This window comes from Equus przewalskii, chromosome 20 (genome assembly GCF_037783145.1).
Source record: "Equus przewalskii isolate Varuska chromosome 20, EquPr2, whole genome shotgun sequence".
Lineage (NCBI taxonomy): Eukaryota > Metazoa > Chordata > Mammalia > Perissodactyla > Equidae > Equus > Equus przewalskii.
In genome coordinates, this window is record NC_091850.1 from 23292613 (window position 1) to 23303752 (window position 11140).

The 11140-nt window shown below is 42.3% G+C and overlaps 1 protein-coding gene across 1 annotated transcript; it reads left to right on the top strand.

Moving 5' to 3' along the window:
* Nucleotides 1–1137: 1137 nt before the first annotated feature.
* Nucleotides 1138–1602, top strand: ANXA2R (annexin A2 receptor). Its single transcript, XM_008537098.2, has one exon. The coding sequence runs from the start codon at nt 1138–1140 to the stop codon at nt 1600–1602; it is 465 nt and encodes a 154-aa protein (XP_008535320.2).
* Nucleotides 1603–11140: the final 9538 nt, after the last annotated feature.

Sequence of the window (11140 nt, forward strand, 5' to 3'; positions counted from 1 at the left end):
GAAAAAAATTATAATTTAGAAAAATTTTAAGTACAAAAAATGTAAATAGTAAAGTAAAATAAAAAGAAACTCATAAAAGAAATATCTCTTAAATTAAAAAATTAAAAATAAAATAACATCATTAAAAATTTTGCATAAATAAAATGAACAAAGTAAGTAAAATAAAACAAAACTAAAAAACATTTAAAATTTTAGTTTTCAAAAAATTAATTTTTTCATTTAGAATTAAAATATAACAGAAAATCAAAAAATAAAGTTAAACAAATAAACACAAAATAAAATAATACAAGCAACCGTAACTGAAATAAGTTACAAGCTTTAAATTAAGAAATTAATAATAAAATGTTTTATAAATTAAATTATAGAATATATCAGTTTGTATTTAATTTTGTTGTTTATTGTTTCAGTTGTTTTTAAATTATTTTTACTTTTGTTATTTTTAGTGTTTTAATTTTTTAACTTTATTTTTTGCAAAAAATAATAATTAGCATTCCCTTCGTAGCGTTGTACTGCGCTTTTTATTGTAGAAGGCGATCGTATTTGCTCCGTGGCAGCATCGGTGCTTCCACCCAGTCGGATGGTTTTCAGTCGGTGACTGCTCAGTTCTCAGAGGCGGCAGTTTCTCTTTGACAGCACAGCTCATCGCTCCAAAACAGAGGGATTTTCGTCAACAGCACCACTGTCTGCTCTCCGCCGGCATCGCCACGTGCCAGCGCCGCGGGTGTCTCGGGTTTCTCTTCAGCAGCGTCGCTCCAGCGCAGCGCCCCAGCGGCCAGTGGCTGCGCCGTTTTGTTCTCCGAGGCCACGTTTGGTTTCGTGGTCTGTGCACCGCTCACCGCTCCCTGAGGTTTGTAGGGTTGGTTCTCTGCACGGTTTGCTTTTTGTTCCGTTTCATTGCGTTTGCTTTCGTCTCGATATGTTTTTATATCGGAATGACTTGTGTCGGTTGTCTATTCTCTCCGAAATTTTTCAGTATTTCATTCTGTCTACTGATTTCTAGAATTTGTTGCCACTCCACGTTGCTCCGCCCACGAGCCCTGGAGAGCATAATAAATACCCGGGTTGCCGCTGCTGCTGAAGGCTTTGCCTCCTGGTCCAGAGCAAACGCTTGTGTCCTCCTGGTCCGAGCACTATGTGATGGAGCAGCATTTTCTCGGCGCGGGGAAGGAGGCTCGGGATTCCGCAGAGGCGGCGCCAGAGCCTCAGCCTCCGTCTATACCGAGCTCTCAAGATTCTGGGCCGTGGCGGCTCCCTTTCTACCACATACTGGACCCCATACTAGAAGAGTCCTCATGCCACGGCGGTGATGTCCAGGGGGAGCTGCTTTCTAGTCCTTGCTGGCGGCTGCGTTTGGTTTACAGCCAAAACTTGCTCTTGCCTAGAGCCCCGGGCACCTTGGAACCAAGCCCAGCCCCGCCCACTCCGGGCTTCTGGCTGGAGACGCGGAACAAGCCAGAGGCGATGGTGGGAGATTTGGACCCTGCAGAGGAACCGGACGGACTCGCGTTCCACCAGCGTACCTGCGCCCGGCCGTCAGACGGCGCCGACAGACAGCAGGACGCCAAGACCTCTGACAGAAGGGACCTTTCAGATCGCAGCTGACCTCAGGTCCCCTCTGGGTGGAGTCACCACCGGCTTTTCTTGGGCTGCTTGGAGTGGATTGGTCGCGCAGTGTACATCCTGAGCTGCGGCTGCTGCCAGACCATCTTTGGCGCTGAGGAGCCCTGAGACACAGAGACAGCCTTTTTGGAACTTTCCCCAGGAAAAGATTCAGGGTTACAAAACCCATCCACTTACAGAATAAAAATGCGTTAAGATGTCCCTTTAGTGTTCCTTGTCAAGTTTTGATTCTACTTTGCCGAGCCGGATGTTTCTCCCTGCAGCACCGCCAGTTGCTTCTTGTGGGAGCCTGCTCCATCCCAGTACTCTTCAGTGCTTAGGGACAGCGTTTTGTGGGTTGCATGTCTGACTCGGGCTCCGTGCGTGCGGTTTTCCTGTCTCTTCGCAAGTGTTTCGAAACAGGTGTCCATCCTTTTGTTGAACCCGATTCTTCTTGTTCCCGCTTGGGTTTGGTGGTTTCTCTCTGCGATCTCCGCTACGTGCTCTGCGTCAGTCATTTTCCGTGGCAGCAGCGCTTAGCTGCACTGATATCGCTGGTTTTGCATCAGGTTCCTTAGTGGTGCAGGTCTTGTCAAAGCTCTCAGTGACAAAAATCTTGCTAACTGGATCCCAGCACCGCTGGTTTCCCCCGACTGTTCTCACAGTCCCGGCACTGCGGCTGGCACCGAGCCCCTGTCCCCCTTAGCACCTTCGCTTGTTTGCAGAGGTAGCGGTATTCCTGTCACAGAACATATTTGCATCCAGTTGGTGGCCTTTACCTTGGAAACACCATTCATTCCTCCAAACCGGCTGTTTCCCTGAGCCGGCTGTTTCTCGGGCCGGCACGCTCTGTGCTCCTTGCCCGCATCACTGGGACCCAGCAACGCGAGGTCCTCGCTGTCAGCGTCTCCTCGGCCGCGGCTGCGATACGAGCAGGGACGGCGGGTCCTCAGTGGCCTCAGATCGCTAGTGGAAGGAGCGGGCGGCTTTCGGTCGGGCCCGAGGTGTGTTTCTGTGCCCGCACCTCTCCTTTCTTTCCTCGATCCGGGTGATTTCCCGTCTCACCCCGGAAATTTTCGCGAAAATAGCCAGTTGCCCCGCTATCTTTGCCAAAACACAGGTGTTTCAGAGACAGCAGCGCTCGCGGCAGCGCGATCTGGACCGCACCGTCCTGGAGATGTGGTCCTGCGCTCTGTGCCAGCTCTGCGCTTCCGCGTCCCAGCACTGCTTTTATCACCCCCCGTCCCCGGCCCGCCGCAAACCTTCTGCAATTTGTATATCCATTTATGTTTTGTCTGTCTTTTCCCATTTCTTTTTCTGGAACAACCACTTTATTTTCGGACAAAATTATTCTCTTTTCTCCTTGACTAAAACACATACTATACAATGCCCTACAGATAAAAACATATCCCATTTTCATTCCATACTTTGTATATAAAGTGGTTTCCCTTCCTTCTTATTGCTTCTAGTAGTTTTATTTTTACATATGGATTATAAATGTTAACTAATAGTAAACTTTCCTTCCCAGTGAAAACTAGCAAATTTATGGATACAAATTATAAAAATTTACAATTTTTAGAGACATATGCCTTTCATTGTATAATTGTTTCAGTGTGGAAAAAGACATGTTTCCTAGTAGACCCAAATATCTTTCGTCTCCCTGTAAAAAATTAAGAAGATGAAAGTAGACCAAGTTAAACTTACGTTTAGCAAGTAATGTTGCAGTATTTTAGATTATTTGGAAATGATCTAGATATTATATTCAATGAATACTATTAATTTAATTCAATGAACATCATTCAGTTTAACTTAGTATAAACTTTATCTTATTTGTATCCATATAAATTACTTGTGTTTAATTTAATGCATACTAACGGTTATACATTAAACAGCTAATCTTCATGTTATTTTTTTTTTGCTGACAGATTTTGTAAGCTAGAGATAGCATGAAGCTTATTTGACTAGTAACTAATGGAGGTAGACAAATTGTATGTTTCCATTACACTTAATGTTGACAACTCTGAAGACATATTTGTTTTAATTAAACCAAAAAACTTAAATTAACTTCTACTTATCAAAGATCATCCACTATCATGTGAACTTTAGAAACACTCGGGTTATTTGGTGTATTTCTGAGGTTTAGAACATACTTAAATAAGCAGTTGTTTTTCTTTAAGAAATTAAATAGAACTCTTTAAAAATATCACATATACATAACATATATGGATAAATATACACCATGATACAGACAGACACAAACAGAGATATTACAGCTCTCATTTAAAAATTTTAGCCTTGTGTCAGGTACAATAATGCAAAACTCAAAGGAATAGCTGTATCCAAACTGTGTTTCTAGGAGATGAAACAAGTTAAGCTTACCTGCTGTGATGGATGAAGCTTTCCACTATTTTTTTTTTTTTATGATTGGCACCTGAACCAATCTTTATTTTTCTTATTCTTCTTCTCCCAAAAGCCCCCCAGTATATAGTTTTATACTCTAGTTATAGGTCCTTCTATTTCTGCTATGTGGGATGCTGCCTCAGCATGGCTTGATGAGTGGTGCTAGATCTGTGCCCAGGATCCCAACCAGCTAAACCCTGGGCCACAGGCTGGCCCTATAGAATGTTTTTATTTGTGCACCATCAGGATTCTTTTAGAGAAGCTATTTCAGGAGTCACTTTGTCTTTTAGAAGCTTCTGCACACCAATCAAAGAATGCATTCTGTTGTCTCCCGTTCTATTGCCTGGGGTACTCTCTTTTTAAGGACACCCCTAAGGTGAACTATCTCATATAAATTAAAGGTTGCCCAAAGAGGCCACTACAATTCCAAATTATCGAAAAGTTCACCCGTTTTCCCCAAAGGCACATGATTCTGGTTCCCATTGTGCACCAGGTGGAACTTAAACTCGGAGGAACCCTGTTTTTCACCAGCTGTTCCACAACACAGGGAGTCACAAGTCCCCTGCCCCCTCCTCATTTTGAACACAATAGCGTGAGTTACCAAGAAGCTTCAGCAAAGGTGGCTCGACACAATCAGAGAGCTCAACACAAAGGGCGTGGAGCTCAGATTCCAGATTTACCCTGGACCTCACCAGGCGCCAGTTACTCACCAGCCTCCGGGCTTCATCAGGGCTCTTCCTTCCATCCCACTTCTGACGACAATAACTACTCAGAGAAAATTCAGAGAGCTTTGCTTGATAGGAATATTTTATTGAGCGAGAAACCAACTGTTCCCACTGAGGGAGACTTCAGTCCGAAAACTAGTATGAAGCTCAGAGGCTTGACAGTCCAGAACGGTTTATAAAGTGGAAGAGGAAGTTGTTTAATCTTTACAATGATTGGTTATTACGAGGGGATTTCCAGACGGCAGGGGAATGGTTTAAACGTGATTATCTTATACCATTTTAGGAAGATGATTTGTTTCTTTGATTTTCAAAGAATACGGAAATCATTTATGAGAAATAAGCTGTTAGGTTTCCCTTACATTTTGAAATGACCTAATTTAGTTTTGCTGACGTGGCTTAAGTGGTTTTGCCGGCTAGGAGGATATTCAAGCCTGGTCTACAATTTATTTTATTTTAACTCCTGGAAATGCGATCTCTCTCGGTGTGAGCACCGCTCAACTCTCAGCCCCTTCGTGTCGTTGCCGTTTTGACTGTTGCGGCGATAAGCACCTGGCCGGCGTTTTCTCGGACGTACCGTCTCCTGGAGCCGAGCTGGCGGCGGGCTGGAGCTGGCCTCCCCGCTCCCCTCAGTCTGTGGCTGCCACCAAGGCTGCTGGGTGGAGCCGCTTTCCATTATGCAAGTTCCCCTTTAGCTGTGCTTCTGTTTTCACTCGCCTACAAGTCCAGGTGTCCGGTGTGTGCGATTTCAGGCGTAGCAGCAAACAGCGGTTTAGCGGTGACCGTCATTTCTTAGTCCTAGAAGTCCCGATTTAGGGTAGCGACAGGCGCTGCTTGAGGCGTGACCGGGAAAATCCTGGGACCCCGCTGTTCAACGGTGTTCACTGTTTCTTCTTTGTAGAGCTGCTTTCTCTGAATGGTTTACATTTTAAGTTTCTTTCACTGTATTTTGTTCTGGGATCGATATGTTTGGTTTGTTTTCTTTTGGGGTGTACTTGCATTTTAGAATTTGTTGTTTAATTTATCTTAATTTACGTTCTACTAGTTTTTCTACTGAGGTTCCCGTGTGCGGCGTCCGCACGGGATGCATGCCGTGGGACCGGCGTGCGTCCGGGAGCGGAGGAGCGGAGCAGCGCAGCCCCGGCTCAACCCGCTAGTAAGCGGATCAGTGGTTTGTCCTGGGCGTCATCGCTCCTTGCGCCCCGCCTGCGATTTCTCGTCAGCACTTTCGCCAGCAGCGGCGAGGCCGCCGTTTCTTGGTGCTGGCACCGCTGCTGGTGTCAGAGAACGTTTCTCGCTCGCAGGGCCCTCAGGCCATCTGTGATGTCATCTTCTTATTGTTAGCATCGCCCGCTTCCCTGGCCGGCCTTTTCAGGCTCGCAGCACCATGATTTGCACAGATGTGACATTGTCAGCATTTTCTCTAGTAGCGCTGGGCCTGGGTTTTTCTGTCACAACGCGGATTTGCACCGTGTGGGGGTTTTCTGGGTGGCAGCACCTTTCTTTCCTCAACGCTGATGTTTCTAGGTTGCTCACTGCTAGTTCTCAGAGTTTCTTGGTGACTTTCCAAGGCGCCTTAACTCTCTAATGAAAACGGAAGTTGACCTAGAGGAGACATCGTTTCCGGGGCTGGTATGGGGCATTGAGTCAGAAGAATGTCCAGGAAAGTATAAATGCTCAGTAAATGTTAAGTGCAATCCTTCTTACACTCGTTCTCCTACTGCCATGTCTCTGGGACAGAAAAAACTCAGTTATTGAGCTCAGCGGTTTCAAAGTTTGGACTATCTTCCCTGGGAGCTAATTCCTATAATCCCTTCTGACCTCTCTAGTTTCTGACACCACACCCGACCCAACTTTTCCCTCCTTTTCTTGCCAGCATTTTATGTGCCATCGCTGCAGACGCGGATGTTGTGGCTCAGCTGTTATAAAAATCGTGGCCTGGGGGCTGGCCCCGTGGCCGAGTGGTTAAGTTCGCGCGCTCTGCTGCAGGCAACCCAGTGTTTCGTTGGTTCGAATCCTGGGCGCGGACATGGCACTGCTCATCAGACCACGCTGAGGCAGCGTCCCACATGCCACAACTAGAAGGACCCACAACGAAGAATATACAACTATGTACCAGGGGGCTTTGGGGAGAAAAAGGAAAAAAAATAAAATCTTAAAAAAAAAAAAAATCGTGGCCTGTCTGGAGCGAATTGCAAACATACTATTTTCATGATCTGGTGGACCATAGAGTGATATTTTACATTTTCAGACTCAAAGGGAGTTTTCCCAGGAAGGGCTAGCTTGTGAAACATACACTTTATAACCAGGGAACTGTGAATGTGTGTCGTAGACGCTGATAAGCCTCTATTTAAATACTGTAGTTTTCTCCTTTGTCCTTTGTGTATATAAGAAAGGAAATCAGTAAGCATAGGAAATAAATGTCATCCCTGAATTTAATTACTTCGTTGTTTCACCCTCGACATTGCCCATTAGTATTTCAAAGTAATTTCTTCTGGACAATAAAAAAAATAATCCCTTGAATTCATGGAGAGAGTGATAGATCTGTATTAACCTGCTTGCCAGTAATCGCTGGTAGAATTTGCAGTAAAATTCTACAGTTATTTTGAGTTATTCTAAAATCCAAATTTTCTGCAAACATACTCTTGTGTATGTACATTTTGCTGCAGAGCTCAGTCAGAAGCAAAATCTGATGTGGACTCAGGTGAGGCTAGAGTGTGCTCTATACCTGATCAGCATGAATATTCATAAGAAAGGGTGATTACTGGACAGGATTCTAGACCCCGCAGGCAGGGTTACACTCTTTCTGGACAAGCACCTATTATCACTTTATCATTTCCCACTCTGAATTCCAACAATCTGTTCTCTATAATTTCTGAGAAGATTTTGTGGACCTGTAATTTTTCTAGCTATACAGAATTATAAAGCAAAAATGTAATCATGATATATACACCATTATGTAACTAGCTTTTTTTCACTTATATATGTTGTATCTACATATTGACATTTCATTTGTCAACTACATATATTCCAAGTTGTTTGCAAAATTTTTTATTTCTGACATCCTATTGTTACATATTTCCCAACATCTATGTTTGGCTATGATCATCCTCAACTTGTGGGATTTTTTTTTTTTTTTTAATTTTTAAAATTTTTTAAAGATTGGCACCTGAGCTAACAACTGTTGCCAATCTTCTTCTTCTGTTTTTTTTTTTTTTTTTTGCTTTTTCTCCCCAAGTGCCCCCAGCACATAGTTGTACATTTTAGTTGTGGGTCCTTCTAGTTGTGGCATGTGGGATGCCACCTCAACATGGCCTGATGAGTGGTGCCATGTCTGTGCCCAGGATCCAAACTGTTGAAACCCTGGGCCGCTGGAACGGAGTGTGGGAACTTAACCACTTGGCCTGGGGGCCGGCCCCCTTGTTTTTCTTTTAAAGATTGGCTCTGAGCTAACATCTGCTGCAAATATTTTTTTTCCTTCTTCTCCCCAAAGCCCCCCAGTACGTAGTTTTATACTCTAGTTGTAGGTCCTTCTATTTCTGCTATGTGGGATGCTGCTCAGCATGGCTTGATGAGCGGTGCAAGGTCTGCACCCAGGATCGCAACTGGTGAAACCCTGGGCCATGGAACCAGAGCACATGAACTTAACCACCTCACCATGGCAGCCCCTGGGATTTTTGTTTGTGTGTATTACACTGACCAATAGATAACATTGGGTTTCAAGAACATGTACATTATGAATTTAATTCATATCTTAATATTTCACTTTAAATTATTGTACCAAATGTGGTCTCACTTGCATTATGTGAAAGTGCACATTGCCCTAAAATGTGATGATCATTGGTGTAATAAACTAAACTATGTTTTGAATTTGCTAGGCAATATATATATAATGTTTTAATTTTTCACTGTTTAATTTTGGTGAGTTTGAAAGTCACTTTATTTTAAAAGGAGCTTCTGGTGGGGCTGGCCCCGTGGAATTGTGGTTAAAGTTTCAGTGCACTCTGCTTCTGCACCGGGTTGTCTGGTTCAGATCCCCGGCTCGGACCTACACCACTCAACAGCCATGCTGTGGCAGCAACTCACACAGAGAGAGTAGAGGAGGAGTGGCACAGATGTTGGCTCAGAGCAAATCTTCCTCAGTAAAAAATAAATAAATAGATAAACAAATAATAGAAGCTTATGGTATGCTAGTGTTATTATGCTTTCAACAAATACTGTGTAGCTAAGTTTCTCTTGTTTTGGCTTATGTTTGAATAGATTTTACGTGATCCAGTTCCCCAGAAACTGTATTTGAGAGTGAGGAGAATGGCCAAAGAAAAGCAAAGATTTGAAGCATGAGAGGGGTTGACTCAAGAATTTCCCATGAGAGCAAAGTTCTCTGTTGCAGGCCTTGAAGATTAACAGGACCTCTTAACAAAGGAACAGTAGGTGGCCTTTGGGAGCTGAGAACAACCTTAGGCTGACAACCAGTAAGAAAATGGCGCCCTCTGTCCAAAACCACAAAGAACTTTTTCCTGCCAACCACCTGAATGAGCTTGGAAGACAACCCTGGCTGCAGATGAGAATGTAGCTGGCCAATCCCTTATTATAAACTCTGTAGACTTCTGACTTGAAGGACCTGGTTGCCCTGTGCCCTGAATTCTTATCTACAGAATTGTGAACCAATAAATGTGTCCTGTTTTAGGTTACCAGGTTTGTTGTAATTGGTTATGCAGCAATAGAAAACTAAAATGTATGGCCAGTATATGTCTAATTATACTAAACTGCCAAACAGTTTACCACAGTGGCTACATATCATGTTACATTCACACTAGCAAGACCTGAGAGATCCCACTGCTCCAGATTCTCACCAGTACTTGATACTGCTGATGTTTTTTATCCAGCCATCCTAACAGGGATGTGATGGTATCTCATCCTAGCTTTCATTTGCATTTCCCTAAAGGCTAAGAGTGAACATCTTTTCAACTGTATATTGCCATACATATATCATTTCTGGCAAAGTATCTCTGTAAATCTTTTGCCATTTTCTGATTAGATTGTTTGTTTTGATTACTGTCAAATTTAGAGAGTTCTTTATCTATTCTGGGTATGCCTTTTGTCAGAGGTGTGATTTGCTAGTATTTTATCCCAATCTGTGGCTTATCTTTTTATCCTCTTAACAGGTTCTTTTGTAAAGCCAAAGTTTTAAATTTTGGTGAAGTCCAACTTATAAATTATTTTCTCTTATGGATCTTGCTTTTGGGGTCACATCTATGAATTCTTTGCCTAATCCCAAGTGTTGAAGATTTTCTCTTGTTTTTCCTTCTAGAGGCTGTATGGTTTTATGTTTAACATATAGATCTTTGACTAATTTAATTTTTGTTTAAAGTTTGAGGTTAAGGTAGACTTTTTTTGTTTTTTGTTTTTGGCATGTGAGGGGCTATGGATGTCCAGTTGTTCCAACTACAAATGTTAAAAAGACTATTCTTTCTCTACTGCATTGATTTTTACACATTTCTCAAAATCAGTTTGCCAAACTTGTGTGGTGTATTTCTGGACTCTCTATTCTTTTCCATTGATCTTTGTGTCTGTCTCTCCATCAACACCACACTGTCTAAATTACTGTAGGTATACAGTAAGTCTTTAAATTGGGTAGTGGGATTCCTTCAACTTTATCATTTTTCAAAAAATTATTTGAGATATTCTAGTTTCTTTCCCTTGCCATAAAAATTTTTATAATGAACTTTTCTATATCTATCAAACAAATCTTGTGGGAATTTGATAGGAATTAGTTAAACCTATAGATAAAGTTAAGGCGATGTGACATCTTTACTATGTTGAACCTTCCAATTAATAAACATGGTAAGATTCCCAATTAACTTAGGTCTTCTTTGATTTCTTTCACTAGAATTTTGTGGTTTTCAGCAAAGAGGTATTGTACACGTTTTGTTAAATATATGCTTCGGTATTTTTTTGAGTTATTGTAAATGGAGTATTGTGTTTTTAGTTTCAGTATCCAGGAGTTCATTGCCAGAATATACAAATAGGACTGGTTTTCATGTGTTGACCTGCTATCCTGTGACCTTGTGAAACTCATGTATTGGTTCTAGTTTTCTTCTAGATTCTTTGGGATTTTTCTACATAGATAAACATGTTCTACAAATAGGGACAGTTTTATTTCTTCATATCCAATTTATGTGCTTTTTATCTTTTTTTCTTTCCTTATTCCACTAGCTAACACTTTCAGTACTATGCTGAATAGGAGTGCTGAGAGTGGATGTCCTTACCTTGTTCTTGAGTCTATGGAAAAGTATTGAGTCTTTCACCATTATGAATGATATTAGCTGTAGGTTTTTGTAAAAGCTTTTCATAAATTTGAGGAAATTTTCTTCTATTCCTAGTTTGATGGGAGTTTTTTTTAATCTCCCATAGATTAA